The sequence below is a fragment of the Protomyctophum parallelum genome, assembly GCF_964188405.1.
Source record: "Protomyctophum parallelum genome assembly, chromosome: 18".
Classification (NCBI taxonomy): Eukaryota; Metazoa; Chordata; class Actinopteri; order Myctophiformes; family Myctophidae; genus Protomyctophum; species Protomyctophum parallelum.
Window position 1 is genome coordinate 29,267,008 of NC_139716.1, and position 21,336 is coordinate 29,288,343.

The 21,336-nt window shown below is 44.9% G+C and overlaps 1 protein-coding gene across 1 annotated transcript in view; it reads left to right on the forward strand.

Annotated features, from left to right (window-relative positions):
• sh3gl2b (SH3 domain containing GRB2 like 2b, endophilin A1) overlaps positions 1-21,336 on the forward strand; it is a gene marked incomplete at both ends in the record, with an annotated part of 50,594 nt that overhangs the window by 23,190 nt on the left and 6,068 nt on the right. The window contains 3 exons of the mRNA XM_083788988.1: positions 15,373-15,441; positions 15,782-15,854; positions 19,626-19,766. Of these exons, the coding sequence (XP_083645114.1) occupies positions 15,373-15,441; positions 15,782-15,854; positions 19,626-19,766 (283 nt within the window). The remainder of the gene's footprint in view (positions 1-15,372; positions 15,442-15,781; positions 15,855-19,625; positions 19,767-21,336) is intronic.

Consider the following 21,336-nt stretch of genomic DNA (forward strand, 5'->3'; position numbering starts at 1 on the left):
TGAGAAGAATAACACAGCAGGTTGTGCAGACGGTGCGGCCTTGGTTCCCAGCCTGGGAAGCACCCTCAGTTGACTGTGTGTGCACAGGGGGGGGGGGGGGGTTTCTCTCCACTGTCTTCACCATGAAGCCGATTCGGTCAGATTATGGCGAGAAAAGGATTACTTTAATCATCCTCTCCTCTGTCAAATTTCCCTGTATTGCGGTCAGACGTTCCAAGCTGATTTCCATTCTCCGGTCGAGGGCATCGAGTCTTTCAGAGAGTCTTTCGAAGTTGGCGTCCAGCTTCCGATTAAGCTCAGCTATAGCCACAGACAGGTTCCCCGTCGCTCTGCACAGTTCGTTTACCACGGTGGGCAGCTTGCAGGGAGCACCTTCGACACTTTCGACTGCTCTCCTTGAAATCTTCCGGTAGATCAGACCACTGCCTATAAGGCCCAATAGCAGCCAGGCTGCCACCACGAATCCAATTGCCCTGCTAAGTAGGTCCATGTTTAGACGAGAGGCACTGAGGCAGTGTAGAGAGAGACACGTAGTAGGCAGGGAATACAGGCAGGGAGGGAGAGAGAGAGAGAAGAGAGATGCGACCGCCTTGTTCAGAAGCCAAGAGAAGAGAACTGTGTGAGACTGTAGAATATACTATAAAGTAGGCCCAACTGAGTACTGACCCTCATTCTATCACGTAAAAAGTAAAAGTGCATGGTCTCACACACACACACACACACACACACACACACACACACACACGATTAGCCGATCTACAAGTTAACAACGTGTCGATGTAGATCGACTAGTTGAACTATTTTTAAAATAGTAAAAAATGGCAATTAAGTTTAGGGATAAGGGGTAAGGGGTGGCACAAGATGGAGCCCATACTGTATTTATTTATTTTAGATGATTTCTAAAATCTTTGGCATTTTTGTGCTTCATGCTACAGTGAATGTAACTAAAGTAATAATAATAATATCTGGGACTTATATAGCGCTTTTCTAATACCCAAAGACGCTTTACAATGAAATAGTGTAGGATAATATAATATGGTATAACAATGTTGTCGGATAATAATAATAATAATAATAATATATAATGTATGATAATATTAGGATAGAGTGTAGTGGTGTAATAATATGATAGCAGTCCATGGCCGTGCACTGTGAGGGGGCCGGGGTCCACGGTCACACTTTGGTGGGCTCCATGATGGGCTCCATGAAGAGGCCTGTTGAAAAGGCCCTCCAGGTGGGGCCAATCAGCATTATAGGACAGAACTCACTGATTGCTAAAGGCAGCTGGACCACATGCTCTAGAAGAGAAAAGTTTGGTGTGCAGTGTTGAGCCTTTTCTGTTCCTGTGTGCGCGTTTGATGCATCATAATCAGTGTCAGTCTATACACTCAGTTTTAAGGCCCATGAAGAGGCCTGTGTTTGGGGAGGGAATTCCAGAGGGTCACAGAGAAGGCCCTGTCGCCACCATGTTTTGAGCCTGATCTTCTTGGGGGATCACAACAAGGAGGCCGGCGGCGCTGCATGGACCTGAGGGAGCGGGATGGTGCGTGTGGCTCGAGGAGGGTGGAGAGGTAGGGGGGGGGGGGGGGGGGGGAGCAGTGGCGTGCACAGATAGACACTAGGGGGTGCTAGAGCACCCCCTGCCCTTTTGGCAATGTGCTCTTAAAAAAAAAAAAAAAAAAAAACGTTTTCATTTTTTTCTTAATTTGTAGTGTGTGGACCATGGTGACATTGATCAATTATTGATCAAAACACTTCTACTATATTATTTAGGCCCCCACAATCTAAAGCTATATTTCTATGTCAGTGGTTCTTCGATTTAAAAAAAATAGCAGACCTACAAGCTCGTAGCGCGCCACTCGGTGGTGCGCTATGAGCTTGTAGATCTGCTATTTTTCAATAGCTAAAGCATATACAGTACCATAATGCTAACACTAAAATGGGTTACCGCCCCAAAATGGGTTAAGGCAACCAGCTGGTTCCATGCGCTGCACAAGGTGCCCTTTTTTCATTTGAGCACCTGCCCCTCTAAATGTCTGTGCACGCCACTGGGAGGGAGCCAGGTTGTGCAGTGACTTGTAGGTTGTCATGACCTGGCTCAAACAACTTAATCATGTGGGGTGTGTTAATCAATGAAATCAGTAGTGTATAGGTGAGACTGGTGAGTGGATGTGTGGTAAATGTAGTGTGGGGTGTTGAATGGTGCGAACCAAAGGCTATACTAAAAGTGTTGCTGCCAACAGGAAGAGAGAGAGAGAGAGGGTGAGTGTGCCAAACGCCCAGTCCTTATAGAGCACACTGGGAATACTGGCCAGGTGCTCCCAATGTACTGATTGGCACCCCAATTTCCCAACATGCAGGCCTGTGGAGACATGTAGAGTAGGAAGCACGTAGACCATAGAGTATTAAAAGGATAGAGACTGATCTGGCGCGAAGCTCCGCCCCCTCCGCTATTCATGTCAGTGGAAGTTGCTCAGTGGTGTTTTGAAGCACCCGGAAGGACCGTCTACTTCCGCCTTTTTTCGCCCATTCAGCATTTGAGCACCAAATTTTGGTGCCCAAATGCGGAAGTGCAGCTGGGCTTTAACATTGAGCGCTCGGTTGCACGGGGTTTCCTCGTCAAGAATCCACGGGTCCGCCTGCAGTCCTTCCTCTTACCACTAGGGCCCAGCGCTTCAACATTGGAGTGCCTAGCTGGCCCCTTGACGTAGACCCTGGTAGGACAAGGCCAAGCTACAGGGGGCTGTGAGGAGTAGTTTGAATTCAATTCTGTGTTTGATGGGGAGCCAGTGGAGGTCACGGAGGACTGGAGTGGTCTCTGGAGCGGGTGGAGGTGAGCAGGCGGTAGCACTGTGGAGAGAGAGGAGATATTAAATGCACGCAGCAAAGCCTCAGCCAGGTTGGATTTGGAGAGCCAGAACAGCAGGGAGAGAGAGAGGAGATAATAATACACACGGCAAAGCCTCAGGTTGGATTTTAATCCGTGCAGTGGTGGAAAGTAACTTTGTGCATTTACTCAACCCATTCTGACTTGAGATCAGATTCTAAAAATGTGATTTTTCAAAAATAGCAGACCTACAAGCTCGTAGCGCGCCACTCGGTGGTGCGCTATGAGCTTGTAGATCTGGTATTCTTCAATAGCTAAAGCGTAACATAATGCTAACGCCAAAAGGGGTTCCCACCCACAATTTTAAGGTATTTGTTGCGACCACAGGTCGCAGTTAACTATGGAATCGTGCATGTCCCGTCGTTGTGTTGGTCGGACATGTGACATCACGTGACATCATCAGGAATGGAGATCCCTGATGATGTCATCAATATTAAGCCCATATATGGAGATCCCTGATGTCATCAATATTGGCCAGCCAAGCGATATGCTCCCTTTTGACTGATACCATGTCCATTTAAACTCTAGACGGGCCTGCCCCAAAGTTATTAGTGCAGCCGCACCCAGCAGCCGGCAAAAACTGGAGTTCTCAACAGGCCCGGAAATTAAGATCTTACCCCCCATGCCAAAGCACCAGCGCTCCCCCAGCAGTCTGCTGTCACCCAGGCGGATATGTTGATCTGACCCCCCCATTCCAAAGCGCCAGCGCTCCCCCAGCAGTCTGCTGTCACCCAGGCGGATGTGTGAGTAAGCATGGTACTTTAATGCGACGCATTGTGAGCTTGTAGATGCGTATGCGTTCTTTTAATCTAAGATTTTATCCCACTATTTTGTAACCCATTTTTTCACCCGGTGTAAAGATGTAATCCTGGGCACCACTATACTCTCTCTCTGCCAACCTGGGGAGAGCCCCGAACTGAGCTCATGATGCTTCCTTCAAGGCAGTATAGAGACCAGGATTACTGCATGTTTTTTTTGTGAGGGTACCTACCCTAGGGGACACGGGGATAGAACATGCAAAACTCCACACAGAAAGGCCCTTTCGCCTATAGCAAACCCACTTTAATAACAAATTCAAACTAACATGATGTCAAAACGAAATAAAAATGATAAACTACAGAGAATTTACAAACGATAGTAACCGCGTGTTGGATGCCATGCGTTGCTATGACACCGTGTGTCAAGAGAGTGTAACGTGAATCAGCCACACACCCTCATCAGGGAGAGCCTGTTTGTCATGGCAGGTTGACTTATCTGCTTCGAATGTATATGTGGTGACAACAGTGTTGGGCAGTAACTGGTTACTTACTGGCGTGGCATATTTCAGGGAAGCCAACACACACACACACACATACACACCCACACACACAGGCCATACAGCACAGCACATAGGCGCACAGGCTCATATAGGGTCACATGCACGCACACGCACGGCACCCACACACTCCCAGCCACACACTGAGAGCAGAGTTAAGCCAGATACATAATTTGAAGGGAATCATCCTTCACTGAACATATACAAGTCACTCCTCCGCATATCTCACGCACGTTTCACACGCACGTCACAAGCACGCCAAGACCACTATAGGCCTTCCCTAATATGTATACAATTTTGGGCCAACGCAGACTGTTGATTGGAGGGTAGCTCTGGTCCATAGCTCTAATGCGCGCATTAGAGCTATGTTACTCTCAACTTCCGCCGCTCGCATGAATGCAGACCAGCCGCTACTCTTTGGCGTAAATAAAAATAACGTTTTTGCTACTCACCAAAACAAAGACGGGTTGTGTCATTAGAAAGCCTACTTTCCTTAGTGGACGCACTCTGAGCCCCCCACCACACGTATATACTGTACTTTTTGGCCAAAAGGGGATTTTGTTTCCACCGGAAAAAATATATTTTTAGTTACTCCGCTGCACCCTCTACTGATATTGCCCAGAGAACTGCCTCATAGAGAATATTTTTCCTCCGGTGAAAGAAAATCCCTTTCTGGCCAAAAAGTACCGTTTATACGTGTGGTGGGGGGCTCAGAGTGCGTCCACTAAGGAAAGTAGGCTTTCTAATGACACAACCCGCCTTTGTTTTGGTGAGTAGCTAAAACGTTATTTTTATTTACGCCAAAGAGGAGAGGCTGGTCTGATTTCGATTTGAGATTTAAAACGGAAAGTCCCATAGCCTTACTGCGCAGGGCAGAATCGTAGAAGCAGTAGAAGGCTATGGACCAGAGTTAATTGGAGGGTATCTTGTTTGAACGCACACACCACTGGCATACATATACACACACACGCCGATGATACCCAGCTATATCTCCCCATCAACCCGGACGACACCAACAGCTTAGCCAAACTGCACTCCTGCCTTTTCCGACATTCAAGTTTGGATGGGCGATAACTTTCTCCAACTCAACCAATCAAAAACCGAAGTCCTTATATTTGGCCCACCTTCTGATAGAGCGCGCCTAGAAAGCACTAAAGCAGCCTTGGTTCCCTACGCCAGAACATTACACCCGCAGCTGGAAACCTAGGTGTCACCCTATAGATTCCCACCTAGAAGTCTGTGCACCCTTACTGTGGTCCCCAGAAAAGTAGCCGTCTCATCTGAGGAAATGTCTTCAACTTTTGCCCATCACTAATTTCCCCGCCGCCCCCTCGGTTAATGTCGCGGTGCATGCCAAGCATATCATCCACCCCCGCATGGCAGATGCTGCCTCGTCAGTGGCGTTTCCAACTGATTTATTTCACTGATTTAGTTCAAACAGAAGTGTGTGTGTGTGTGTGTGTGTGTGTGTGTGTGTGTGTGTGTGTGTGTGTGTGTGTGTGTGTGTGTGTGTGTGTGTGTGTGTGTGTGTGCGTGTGCGTGTGCGTGTGCGTGTGCGTGTGCGTGTGCGTGTGCGTGTGCGTGTGCGTGTGCGTGTGCGTGTGCGTGTGCGTGCGTGTGTGCGTGTGTGCGTGTGCGAGTGAAAGTGAGAGAGTGTGGGTTTCTGCTAGCCTGGAAACCAGACGAATCTGCCACAGGAATAAAATAAAGTCCCTGGGGAGATTGGTCTGTCACTCCTCATTTCGCTCACCCCAGAGTTGTGGGTGACCAATAGAGCCCACTGTTCAAAGAGATAGACTTGGAATCTGTTTGTAACCGCCCCTTGGAAATATATCTTCCACTGTTTTGGCCGACGGGCACAGAGCGAGAGTGTTGTTTGGTTGTTTTTTTCTGTGTACTGTGTGTGTGGTGCTGTTGTGTGCCACGGTGTGTCGGAATGGGCTGCCATTCTCGGTGATCGGGAATATGGATTGCGAGAGAGAGAGAGAGAGAGAGAGCCTCAGAGAAGTGAGTCAGGCATCTTTTGCACACTTGTTTAATCCATATCTCCTATTTTGTTATTGTCTTCAGAATCAGTGAGAAATAAAACGCCGCCCTCTAAATTTAAGTAATTTTATATTTACTGTCCAATTAATTCTTAACTTTTGTTCAAATAGCAGTGCAGCAAAATGTAACTAGAAAAAAGTCTATGCATAAGTTGTGAGAAAATACAAATAAAAATGTATAGCCTTAATAGTTTCTTTCGTATCTGGAGAACGAGACAAGGAACAGGCAGTTAAGAATCCTTACAAACTCTACAGAGAAAGATCAAAACACTGGCATAAATAAAATATTACATTTTAGTAAGGAAGGAATGTAAAAATATGCCCCGGTGCCAAGACCGGTGGATAATTTTTATCCCACGATTTTGTAACCCATTTTTCACTCCTGTGTCAATTATCTAATGTGATCCTGGGCTCTACACACCCTCCGCCAAACCTAGTCCCCATATATGAGGGACATGGGGAGAGCAACGGACTTGAACTCATGCTTCCTTCAATGCCTGAGCGTCCAAGTTGCTCCTTTACACCTGATTTCCCTGGTTGGACGTAGCGCGTGGAAGGAACACGTTATTCCAACCAGTTCCTTTCCCCTCCATCAGGCACCCCGGCTGGCCAGGGGGAGGCAGTTTAGAGACCAGGATTACTGCATGTTTTTTGGAGGGTACCTACCCTATAGGGGACACGGGGAGAACATGCAAACTCCACACAGAAATGCCCTTTCGCCAACCCCGCCTCGGGTATATGGGCACTGATGAGGAAACATGCCGCCAGCACCCACAGCACCCGAGCGGGAATTGAACCCAGGACCTTCTATAGCTGTGAGGCGACAGCACTACCAACTGTGCCACCGTGCCCCTGGTGGTCTGCATGTCTGTGTTCACTTATGCGTGATAATCATGGCTGAGTCATGGTCTGAAGGGGCGGAGAAATGTCAAAGTGTGTCTTTTTACTTGAACAGAATACTGCCATATAAAAATGACCATGCTACCGTAGGGCACGGTCACACGAAGTTTAATTCTACCTGTGAGGGTGAATTCTGCCAATGCTTTTCAATGGTTTCTTGCCATTTGTGGATTTCTGTCTCTTTCTGACGGCATACTGTAGACGCACGTGTCTGTCTCTATTCCCTTTCTCTGTCTCTCTACATATTTGTCTCTCTTGTCATTCCCGACACATTTCCGTCCGTCTCTTCTGAGCATTATTGATTGGCTGTTTGCTGATTGTTCGCTCTCATGTCCTCCTCCGCGATCGATCTCTGTCTCTCATGGCGTATAGCTCTTTGATCTGGTATTGATTTTGTATTAAGCGAACTCTCGGGTGACTTTCTCAAGTAATACAATCATGGAACCCTCAAGAGGATCCGCGATGAGTCACTGATGACCTAAGAGTCCCTGTTCAGTTATCTTTTGCTGTTGGTGTGTGCGTGCATGCATTCGCACGTGTGTGTATTTGTGCGCACACACGTGTGTGTTTGTGGGTCTATCACCTGTGGACATGTGGAATGCCCTTCCTTTGAGAGCTGCAGACTCTGTGGACATTTTTAAGATGTCAAACTGTTCAAACACATGTTGATTTGTTTTTGTTACATTCCGCATTACTAACCCTGTCCCTAACCCTAACCCACTGCACACGGAAGCCACGTAGTTGGAGTGGCCGGTGCGTTGGAATGCCACTCTGTCCCCATTTTGGACCTCCGACGATCCATTTGTGCATTTCATTTCGGCATTCCGCTGCTCCTCTCCTCTCCTCTCCTCTCCTCTCCTCTCCTCTCATTCCATCATGTCTTTACTCCAGTCATTATCCCTACTCACTGCAGCCAATGCAGCTTTGATTTAATCAGTCATTCCAGCCAATCACTACTGTCCGGCTGATCCAATTATCCACTCAGAGCTAAGATGCTGATTGATCTATGATGGACTGTTTTGTAAAAGCCAATAGGCTCTACGCACGTAATGCCATTTTGGAATTAAGTCATACTACTTCCGGGCCGCTTCCGACTTCCTTCACAGGTGTTACCGATGATATTAAAAGGCCCTGTTCCATTCTGGTCAAACAGAGTCATGGTGCTGCACTGGGACACATTGAACCAAATAGATACATTAAGTTCCATTTGTACACTCAGAGTTACGGGGGTCCTTGAAATTAAAAAGTTTGAGAACCACTGTACACTAAACGGAACAGCCTTAACTAGAAAAGTGCCCCTCGGGGCACAGGTCTCCACCAGGCCAAGTCAGGTTGTGGCCTCCTGGTGGCGCTATAATAGGCCAATGTGAAAAGGGTGCCATTTCTTCTTACGCCAAAAATGTGTTTTGCAAAAAATCCACCTGTTGGTGGCGCTATAACATGCCAATGCGAAAAGGGTGGGATATATTCCTCAGCCTTGTAGGAAAGTGCATGAAAGATTTCACGTAAATTGCACGCTGCGTTAATGATTTGAGGCTTTTTGTTGAAAACAGGCCAATCCTGCAAACTTTGAAAGCCAATGTTAGCCAATTAGGATGGAATATGAAATATCGGACAGATCCGTGTTGAGCACATGACTATAGAGATACTGTGTAACGATTTGTGGGATTGTGTGTGAGTGTGTTGTTTGTCCTTAGTTTGAAGTTGAGACGAAATTATCAATCAGAATAAATTAATCAGATTTAATATGACCTTACATGATTTCATCTGAAATAGGAAATGCTTCATTTTAATATCATGATCCTCTCTCTCTCATTTTATCAACCACTCTCTCCCTATCACTCTCCCTTTATCTCTCATTTGATCTCTCCGTCTCTCATAATCCTCTCTGTCCTTTGATGTCCTCGGTTGTTGGGTTAGATGGGATTGTCATTGATTTGAGATCAAATCAAAACCATGTCTGTCTGTGCTTGCGTGCATGCGTGCGTGAGAGCTGGTCAGTTTCCTCAGCAGAAAATCCTTCACTTCTCCTCCAGCTTGCATAATTTGTCATTTAAATAGCAATGTGTCATGCCATGTGCAGGGCAGGCGTACCTGCTAAATTAAAGGGATGGGGAGATGACACTAACAGGGAGTATGCACATACATGCATGACTTTCCCACCGGGACACTCTCAACGTTTTTGGCCGGGGGCCCCCGAAAATGCTTTGGCCATGTCTCTTGATATATGCAATAGGCTACGGACCCCCATTGAATGGCATTTCTATCTCTGGGACCCCAATTTATATTGTAAAATCAATGTTAATTTAACTTTACAGACCCATAAGGGTTCCAAACTATCATTTAGCTGCATGGGGACCCCCTGGAACTCCCTCAAGGACCCCTTGGGGTAGCCGCGGCCCCACTTTGGTGAACAGCTGATCTTGATAGAGTGGCAAAACATTGAGCAGCATAGAGCGTTGGAGTTTGGAAGCACTCGTTGGAAATCACTCAAGTCAACGGTCCTGCGTATACCACCTGTTTTCAATTGCACATGATGCAGGAGGCATTATTGAAAACGAGTGCTTCCCAACTCTGAAAAAATAATCACCTGCACGGAATTTCAACTTTGCAGATGGAAGGAGCGCTTGTGGAGGGGAGACACACGCACCCCATGTGGGCTGTCTTACTGAGACAGCATGTAGTCCATGCAGGAAGGAAGTGAGACCAGTGTCTATGGCAGGTGGCGGAACTACCGGGGGGGGGGGGGAGGGGGGTGTCGTTTCCCCCCTGGCCCGTGACTCCAGGGGGCCCGGGGCTGTCAGATGATCGATCGATGACCACACAGTGTTATACACAGTCACTCACGACAGATACCCCATTCAGAGCGTTATCTCTCAGGGCGCTATAAATCTTTCTACACATCCTCTAAGTTCACTTAAAGGGACACTTCACCCTTTTTGCCAAAAAGATATATGTTAGTGACGTTTAGAAGATTTAGAACACTTTCCTGCGGGTCTTTATGTGTGTAATATGTGGTTTTAGATATTTTAGATTGTAGCAGTGAGCCCAGTGTCTATGATGTCATGGACACTGGTCTCACTTACTTCCTGGACTACAATTACCATAATGATTTGGTGCACTGCTCCTCCTTGTGGATAGGGGGAGGGCTGTCTTACTGAGACATGTAGTCCAGGAAGTAAGTGATTCCCAGTGTCCATGACATCAGAGACACTGGGCTCACTGCTAAAATCTAAAATATCTAAAACCACATATTACACACACACACAAAAACCCCAGGAAAGTGTTTCTTGTGTCTTAATAGGATCTGACTGGTTGCAAAAGGAAAGGAGTGAAGTGGCCCTTTAAGGCTCATATCATGTGTGATTATCAGCCTGTCTGGCTGCACCGCTGACCTCTTGACCTGTGGTGACCGCAGCGGCAGAATGATCGCACGCCGGCCAATCACAGCGGGGAGCTGTCGTCTCCATGACAACCAGCGTAATCCTTTGAATGCAGCTAGTGTCTAGTTTCTGTTTTCTTTTCCCAGGAGAAGATTAGAGAGAGGCAGTGTGGAAAAAGTACTCGTGTTTTTTTTTACTTAAGTAAAAGTATCAATACTGCAATGTAGAAAGTAAAAGTCCGGAATTCAAAATGCACTTGAGTAAAATTTAAACGGTATTGGTATCAAAATGTACTTAATAAAGTACCAAAAGTAATTATTTCAAGTTTTGAAATATATACAAATATTCACACAATGTGTCGCTAAGCGACACATTTGTGATCTTGTAGATCAGCTATTTTCAAATGGCCGAAATGTATAGGGCTGAAGTGGTTAATCTACAGTAAGTAACAAGTAGCAACTAAAGTTTTCAAATAAATGTAGTGGAGTAAAAGTACTGCGCTTGCGTCCTGGGAAACACCAGATATGTATTCGGGTCTGCAGAACCCCATCTGAAAAGGTTTTGTGTCAGACCCCCCAGAAGAGAAGATTTATGTTAAAAAAATTCAAAAACGTATTCAAAATTTTCATCAGTGGTTTTCCAATTAAAAAAAAATTCAATTCAAGCTCGCAGCGCAGCACAAAGTATTGTAGATCTGCTATTTTGGAATAGCCAGCATATGAATGGATGAAGTGGTTAAAATGATTGTGACGATATACTACTTGGGGACCGCCAGGCATTATAGAGGCTATGCGCGTGACATCACTGTAGCCGGAAGTTATGCGGTTATGCCTACTGAGTGGCCAAAAAACTACTTTCTGGCCTTGACAGCCCATAAATCCAAACAGAAAAGTCCTGTCTGATTGTATAACACGACCTTAAACTCACCAACTTTGTAGCTGTATACGGAAACCTTGAATTATCCTCTTTTTAGACACCTTGAATTATCCTCTTTCTTTCTGCAAAGTTCTTGTTTCATAAAAATCCACCATAGTAGAGTTTGGAAGCGCTCGTGAGTGATTATCAATAACGCCCTGCTGCCTCCACCGTTATGTGCAAGTTAGAAACAGGTGGTACGCAGGACATTTCCAACGAGCTCTTGATTTCTGGATGAGGGGGAATGAAATAGTGGAATAGTGGAAGTGGAATGAAATATTTATTACTACAGGTTTACTATTGGCTGAAATGGGCATGACAGCACACCTAGCCGTTAATGGAAGATTTGAGAACGGATTAATCACATTAGAAATGTCACGAGTTGAGCTGATTAGTGATTAGACAGAGTATTGTCAGAGCAGCAGCATTATCGGCTTATATAGGAACAAACAGGGCAGGTTTCATCTCTCAGTACTTGCCACACACCTGCTCACATTCCCCCATTAGCCCACCAGTGCCATGCCCCTTTCACACCTGAGGACACTTCTCCAATCATCCTGCTCCCTATAAGACTGGACTCATTCCACACACACACACACACACACACTGCCAGTACATAATTTCTGTTCCTGTCATGTTCCTTGTGCCTCTGAGAGATTTTGGACTTTACTACTTGCCTCTTGTAAGGTTTGCCTTTTTGGACTTTTTGAACTGTTTGCATTTTGGGCAAGAATGCTTTTGTGTTTGAAAAGTTTAGCTCTTTACTTTCCTGTTTTTGTGCTTGCAAACGTATTTTTCTAAAGCTTTACTTTTAGTTTGAATTATTAAATACGTTAATTTAAACTCTCCTGCTTGTGGCTTCTTGCATTTCATTCATCAGTTGTTATGGTGGTATTTGGAGAGCCAGAGATTTCCTGAGGTGGTACTTCAGTATAAATAGGTTGGGAACCAATGGTCTAGAAGGGCGACTACAGTATATGAGCACTCATTTGCTGACACGCACGCGCGAGCGCACACACACACACACACACACACACACACACACACACACACACACACACAGCGTTATGTAACATAACAACCTACCAGAGGCATACGACTGACACTTGACAGACAGATGGTGTAGGCCTACTGTATGTATTGTTTGTGTGTCCGTGCGCGCACGAGTGTGTATGTCTATCTTTGTCTTTATCTCTATTTCTCTATCTGTCTGTGTCTTTCTCTCTCAATTCAATTCATCTCTCTCTCTGTGTGTGTGTGTGTGTGTGTGTGTGTGTGTGTGTGTGTGTGTGTGTGTGTGTGTGTGTGTGTGTGTGTGTGTGTGTGTGTGTGTGTGTGTGTGTGTGTGTGTGTGTGTGTGTGTGTGTGTGTGTGTGTGTGTGTGTGTGTGTGTGTGTGTGTGTGTGTGTGTGAGGGGGGGGGGGGGTCATACTGCAGTCAGATAGTTGTCTCCATAGCAACTGCATTCTCCTCCTTTATCTGTCTTCTGTCTCACTCCATCTCCTTCCTAACCTCCACCATCTGTCTGCCTGTCCGATCTGAGTTCCCAGAAGTTTACGCCAGCTCTCGCATACGGGAGGGAGTCTCTCTTGCGTGCGTTTGTGTGTGTGTGTGTGTGTGTGTGTGTGTGTGTGTGTGTGTGCGCGCGCCCGCGTGCGCAAGGCACATCGGAAGCAATTACGGGTTCAGAGTCTTGCTCAAGGACAATTTGACACTAATTTTAACTCTGGGGGAGCCCCGGATCGAACCTTCCAGTTCCCATCCGGCTGCTGTACCAGCCCCTCTACCCCTGAGCCACTGCCGTGTGTGTGTGTGTGTGCGTATGTACACGTGGGTGTGTGTGTGTGTGTGTGTGCGTATGTACATGTGGGTGTACACTAATGAGACGCCAGTCTTTATGAGTCATGGTTCATGAGCTTGTCTTCTGTCGTTCTATCCCCCCCATCCCTCCCTCCCTCCCTCCCTCCTTTGCTGTGTTCTGATAATTAAGATGCGTCATCATGAACTCTGGAGATTCCAGGATCAGAGTGGACTCTCTGTCCTGCTTTGATCAAATTTGGACTAATGAGAGAGAGAGAGAGAGAGAGAGAGAGAAGGGGGGGGGGGTTAAGCATGATACTGCAGCAGAAACATAAAGCCAACTTAATTGGCTGACAGAGAGAGAGAGAGTTATTTTGTAATACAACCTGTTATCTTATTTCCATTGGACGTTCTTGGGCATACCTTATATTGAACTGTACCCCCCCCCCCCCCCCCCAGACACCATCTGGTGGCACTGTTCTAGTCAAAAAGTCAGAATATATGGCTATTTTATTGTTCACATGTTTGGATTAATTCAACTTCTAATAAAATATAATAAAATGCAGTTTCACGAGGCCCAAACCACACCAGCTGCAACTACTCGCAACTCCTTGCTATACAAAACAAACTGCTATTTTTGAAAAATCAAAGACATTTTTTGAATCTGATCTCAGGTCAGAATGGGTTAATAATGAAACTGTCAGGATGTAATAGACATTTTTAGAATCTGATCTCAGGTCAGAATGGGATAAGCATCCGTGTGCTGCATGTGTCACAGAAAGGGATGTACGGTAGGCCAATCAGACAGCAATGGGTATGACCAGTCAGTATAGCGTCAAGCGTCAAGAAAGCACCTACAGTAGAACAGGCGTCTCTTCCGGGGTTTTTAAAATCTTCTAGACGCTTTCTTGACACCTCTTGATGCTATACTGTATGGTCATACAACTCATACCCAATTGTATAACGTTTGTTTTCTCAAAAGACGTGGTGTGATTGGCCAGTATAGTCACTTGAGTGGCAGCGACGCAGCGTGCCTTCCGCACTTCCGCTTGACTTCTTGGACACACATGGCAACAACCCGAGTGGAATAGTAAGAGAGTGGCTATGGGCTATAGTTCCAAACATTGGAACTATCCCATTGAGATAGAATGAGCACTTCCCCGCAGGTATAGTAAACGCTAGTGTCGCCACTCTCTTACTGTTCCACTCGGGCTCCCAACGAACTGCAGCAGGCCAATGATGGCTTGGTGGTGTGAGAGGAGGCCAGTGATTGGTTGAGAGGAGGGTGTGTGTTTGTGACGTATAGGGTGAAATCAGAGAGGGGACCGAGCGAGCAGAGGGACATCTTTTATTCACACAGGCAGTGGTATAAATTAACTAAGTACATTTATTCAAGTGCTGTACTTAAGTACAATTTGGATGTTGTTCTCCACATGACCTCAGCTCTTGGAGCGGTGAGCAGCCGTGCCGCGCTCGGGAATCGATTATAGTTGATCTAATCCCCCAATCCAACCCTTGATGCTGAGTGCCAAGCAGGGAGGCATTGGGTCCCATTTTTACAGTTTTTGGTGTGATCCGGCCGGGGATCGAACCCCAACTCCCCAGTTTCAGGGCGGACTCTCTAACCGCAAGGCCACAGAGCTGGTATAAAGCTGCTCAAAATGGCGGAAAATACTATTTACCAAAAGAGTAAGCAAGTGTCTCTTGTCTTCCATCAGTGCACACTTGAAAGAGTCCAATGTTGGCGTCTGGCAACTCTCCATGGGGAGAGGGTTCAAAAAGGGCAAGGGCTGCCACATAGAAAGCTCTATCGCTCCATGTCTGAAGACCTCAGTCTGAAGGCCATGGAGAGCGTTGTAGGTGAGGTTCTAGCTCAGTCTGAAGGCCATGGAGAGCATTGTAGGTGAGGAGGAGCAGTTTGCAGATGATGCTTAACTTAACCAGAAGCCAGTGGAGGCGTTTGAGGGTTGGGATTATGTGCTGCCAGCGTTTGGTACGGGTGAGCACTTTGGCAGCTGAGTTTTGCACGTACTGTAATGTATTACTGCTTATAACTTGACTGACAAATTATAACTCTCTCTCTCTCTCTCTCTCTCTCTCTCTCTCTCTCTCTCTCTCTCCACACAGAAAGTCAGTGAGAAGGTTGGAGGTGCAGAAGGAACCAAACTCGATGCTGACTTCCTAGAAAGTGAAAAGGTAACATCCATACAACCGTGTCAATTCTGTCGAGATTTGTCTATCATCAATTTTCCAATTAACTGGTGCCGTTTTAGCCTGAAATACTTATTACCACTTACCAGGCATGTGCTGCTTATACCTGCCCATAAACTGCATTATGGGAATTGTAGGAACTTCCACTGCCAATACGGATTGTATCAACAAACAATTGTTTCGATACATTACAATAATCATCAACAGTCATATGAAGTATGAGATGTGTGTCATCACAGTTCATCAGAGTTGATGTGTTTTGTGTGTGTGTGTGTGTGTGTGTGTGTGTGTGTGTGTGTGTGTGTGTGTGTGTGTGTGTCTGCAGAGGGTGGACATCACCACTAGAGCAGTCCTGGACATCATGACCAAAACAACAGAGTATCTTCAACCTAACCCAGGTATGTGCACACACACACACACACACACACACACACACACACACACACACACACACATGTCCCGAGCACATTGGTTTTGCTCCCGATCCCATTCCGTTCATTTGAAAAATAATGACGTAATCGGCCCCAATTTTACGATCACGTGATCGGGAAATCAGGACAACCCTAAAACACGACACAACATGAGAACTGAAGTGCCAGTCATGCAGGACTCCTGATGAAGATCCTCAGATCCTACAGTTACCCTGCAGTCAACTCACTGTTCATCATCACCGTTATTTATACTCAGGAGTGTTGTGTGCTGGCACACTACACACTCTGTCTTTCTTTCATCTGTATTGTACTGTGTTTTTGTATGGACATAGTGTTGGGTGCTTGCACACATGGCATCAATTCAACGCATGGTGTTGTGTGCAGGCACACTGTCTTTCTTTTATCATTCATTTTTTAAGAGCCTGCCCAGGGACTACAGATGAAATTTAGCTTTGGCTAACTCTGGCCCATTTACATCGAGGTGAAAACTGACATGTTGATTAATGAGCTTTTTGTCCCTGTCAAATAAATAAATAAATTGAGAGTAAGGCCTCATTTTCAATGTAGCCGAGGTTATAATACAATACAATTATACAAATCAAAGTACAACCAGTACACCTTTAATTATTATAAAGTCAGAGTAAATTACAAAGGAACTTTAAGCAGAACAGCCAGTCAATCATAACAAAACAAAACTAAAATTACTTGAAACAGGAGAAATCACGGTTTTTGGAGCATTCCTTTTGAACTGACCAAAATATGGCAGCTCAGTTAAAAAAAAAAATTGGAGTTCATTCTAAGATGTTGAGTCTCCACCATGTCTGTCTGTGTCTGGGCTGTCTTGCCCAGCTCTGTCTGAGCGTGATCGAGGAACCCTATAGCTTTAAGAAATCACTAGAGCGGGTCTGATATATGGTATCAATCGTTCAGTTCCAGCATGGAGCAAATATAGTCAGGGAGCATCCCAGCAATGGCTTTATATAACAATATAGGTACCAGTGTTTATCCTAGCCTTGCAGTCAGAGAGGATAAACCTGAGTTCACATAAAGTACACATCTTGGCCCTCATTTATCAATCGAGTGTAAAATCTGCCACAGATTCGAGTGCAGGTTTCGTAGTACACCCACGTCGCCACGGCATTTATAAAGTGATCGCAAACAGCTGATCCTTCCTTAATTTCGTTCTGACGTTAATAAATGTCACGGCTGAAATCGATCTGGCACGCCCTAAGAAATCAAGCCTCGCCCTCGTTTTTGCGACCTGAACCACTGCTATACGATCTGGAAACCATGGTTACCGTGCCTCTCTGCCCGCCTCACCCCCCTCTCTCATACACACACAGACGCACACACACTGCACGCACACGCAACTTGCAAGCCCAACTAACTGGTGTGTTGTTAAATAAATAAAGAACGAACACCTGCATGAACTAAATAAAGTTGTAGGCCTACCCTGTCTGTTTCCCTCTCACCTCGCTTGCCTTGCTGTCATGTCCACGCACGCACGCACCTACATGACACATCGACATTGCATCGCCATGAATGGAATACGTTTGGGCTGGCCTATATTAATTTTACCAATTCGTGCAGTGCACGGCGAAGGCGTGAGACTGCGCACTGCTGTGATATTAAAGTGCTGTGGGTGTCAGTGATGCCTGCATGAGAGATAGGCTATCATGTCATCAAGGCAGTCATAATCAACGTTTATGTAGTGATTTGATCATTGATGAACGAATCATAAACATATGGATGAAGGCTTGCTTGCATGTGTGCTGGTATGTATTGGCGACGCATGCCGCGGTCCCGTCCTCAGGCTGCCGACCCCCGAAAATGATCTCGCTTTTATCTGAACTGTCAAAACTGTCAAAACCTGTCTAAGCACTTATTTAAATGGTTAATGATTAAGCCCCTTACGCCTATAGCCTGCTAGTACTTACTACAAATAGGCAAGCTGTATGCTTGTCATTGTCACTTGGAAATAAAGGCGTGCAGTCCATTTATGCCTTTTTTTAAATAATATCATAATCACATATGCCGCATCACCGCATGCGCTCCAAAATCATCTCGCAAGTGCGCTCCCATAACAAGGCCAGTAAAGCACTGTTTGATTAAGCACAAACTAATACATTGTAAACATGTTATATTGTTTTTAATTGCGCTATTTTAATTACTTGTAAAGTTGGAAATCTCTCTTTTGTTTTTTGCATACACATACCGTTTTATATTAACATTTTAGGAGTGAAAACATATGTTTAAAACTTTAAATGCCTGTGACAGCCTCTCAGCTGGTCAAACAATGCTGCTCCGCTGTTCTACGACAGAAAAACAGGTGAGGGCAAAACGTACGCCAGCTCCCGAGCAGACGTGGGTTTTGAACGTTGTCACGTTCAATTTCAAGCTTTGCCGGAAATGTTAAATGCCGGAAATGTCGGTAATTTCGGCGTGCGCCCATATTTTGGCGTACGCACGGTTGATAAATGAGGGCCCTTGTCTCCAAACTAAGACAAAAACGTATCTACCGACTGAAAAAATATATTATACGATTGCTGTATAGTAATATATAATAGTTTAAATATGGGATAGCAGCGCTGGCGTTACATAATAAGACAAATGTCTTCTATATGTCAGTCGCTCTTCGATTTTTCAAAAATAGCAGACCTACAAGCTCGTATGAGCTCGTATGAGCTTGTAGATCTGCTATTTTTCAATAGCTAAAGCACGACATGATGCTAACACCAAAATGGGTTAATTCAAGTGGCAAATTTCTTTAGGGGCCATGTCATGTTGGTCTACCCGCACAGCTTTTGTGATCTACTGGTAGAATCACGATCTACCTTTTGGCCTCCCCTGCAGTATATGGTACTTAAAAAGAACGTCTCGTTCCGTTCATTCTGCTGCCACCTTTTGTGATTTGTATAGCGTTATCTTTCAGCATTCCACTGCAGTTACCACCAGTGTACTTTACTCCTGCCACCACTGCAGTTGGCGACTGTGCTATTTATATGCATAACTTTGCATACGTTGTAGACTGCACTGTCTGAACAGAAGTGAGAATCTGAACAGAAGTGAGAATAGTTTAACACGGTGGTTCCCAAGCTTTTTAGGCTCTATAACCCTGACCCCCAAAAGAGAGATTAGGCGTTTGGCCCAAAGAGAAAGTAGCAGATCAGTGACAGTGACTGATGATTGGCTATTTTCACTACTTCTCTAACATTGTTTTCTTATTTTTTATTTCACTCTTCATGAAATTACTGGGAAAAAAAATCATTGCATTTAGTTGAAAATGTAAATCTTTGCTTTTTTTGTAGTGGAGTAAAGCTATTGGAAATACTCAAGTAATGTATACAAATTCCTCAAAATTGTACGTAAGTACAGTACTTAAAAAAATAAAGTAAATGTACTTCCGGGTTGTTACTTTACACCACTGATAATCCAGAGATCCTGACACGTACTAGTGTTTTGTGGTTTTATTCTTATGTCTTTAGGGGGCGGGAACCCCTTTTGGTGTTATCATTATGTTATGCTTTAGCTATTGAAAAATAGCAGATCTACAAGCTCATAGCGCGCCACTGAGTGGCGTGCTACGAGCTTGTAGGTCTGCTATTTTTTTTTTAATCGAAGAACGACAGACACAGAAACATAGCTTTTTCAGAAAACTGTCAGGATGTAGAAGACATTTTTTAGAACCTGATCTCAGGTCAGAATGGGTCAATGCATTTTGTTTGTCTCTCCCTATAGCGTCCAGAGCGAGGCTCACCATGATCAACACCATGTCTAAGATCAGAGGGACGGAGAAGGGTCCGGGTTACCTTCAGGCCGAGACCGTCCTGGGAGAGGCCATGCAGAGGTTCGGACGAGAGCTGGACGACTCTTGCTTCGGTGAGTGTGGGCGCATGCACGCACACATATACATCTTTTTTAAACATACTGTATGTTCATTGATTTTTCTTTACAACATATTCATTTCAAAGCAAGTATTGACACATACCCATGGCAGCACAAATACAAAACATTTTTTTCAAAGAAACAACAGGAAATGTCCATAAATACAGAACAAATTAAAATTACATACACATTACATACAGTTAAACAAACAAATGCACAATGTCCATCACAGTTCCCTACCCCCACCCCACAGCTGACTACTCCAATTAACCACTATACATCCAAAGCCTCTTCAATATCACCTCGCTTAAGAAGTCCAATAACTTCTCCCATATCTTATCTTATAGAATACAGCAGGTTTCTTCCTAATTATACATCTGTACCTTAGCTACCACCTCTGGCGACTGAATTACCCCTGCAGGATCAATAAGGCCCCTTTTAGACTGCAGCCAAAATCCAGCCAACTCCGATTTATGTCGGTATATGCGCGACAAACCCGGAAGTTATGCAGGAATGCCTACTGAGTGGCAAAAAACTACTTTCTGGCCTTGACAGCCCATACATCCAAACAGAAAAGTCACATCTGATTGCATTAAACAACGTTAAACAATGTTAAACTCACTTTGCCTGTTGCTTTGCCACTCGATTTGCCACTCGATGTGCCATTCACTTTAAGCATGCGCATACCCTCTATTCTGATCTTTTTCGGCCCGACTGTTCACACTGCATTTTACAAGTGACCAGATCGCATCTTTCTGTCACAGATCTGTGTGTTCAGACAGATTTTTATTGACGCCAAAACCCTGCATCGACATAACTGCTTTGGTTATCGCGGTAACGACATAGGCGTCATGACTTAGGCATAGTCGCTTGTGGATTACGTTCAGGACAGTTTGATAATGCGCATTTGTAAAAATCGGATCCCATGTCGTTTGTTTGTGACATATCTATCTTTGTCACCTTAGCTTTTCACCACTTTATCATTATTTTAAACTTTAGCTGTTTAAAAATAGCAGATCTACAAGGACATAACATGGCACTCAGTCCCACGCTATGAGCTTGTAGATCTGCTCATTTTGAGAAATCTTAAAAACTTGTGCAAATATTTAAATACAATATTCTTTAACTCATATCTTAACATATTTTCAGATGGGGTCGGCGGTCAATTACATATAATTTGGGGTCCTTCACCGTCCTTGACAAGAAATAGTTTGAGAACCACTGATATAGATATAGATATATACAGGCTTTTCAGAAAACTAACACATCGATTTAGAAGACATTTGTAGAATCTGGTCTCAGTGGTGTTAACCCATTTTGTGGCGGGAACCCCTTTTGGTGTTTTAAACATAATGTAGCTATTGAAAAATAGCAGATCTACAAGCTCATAGCGTGCCACCGAGTGGCGCGCTACGAGCTTGTAGGTCTGCTATTTTTTAAAAATCGTGAAAATGTGGCACAAATCTTTGAATATATATTCTTTCAGAACCAACGTTTTTAACTCAAATCTTTGCTTCTGAGGGGTTCCTGGAATAATATATTTTCAGATGGGGGTCAGTGGCCA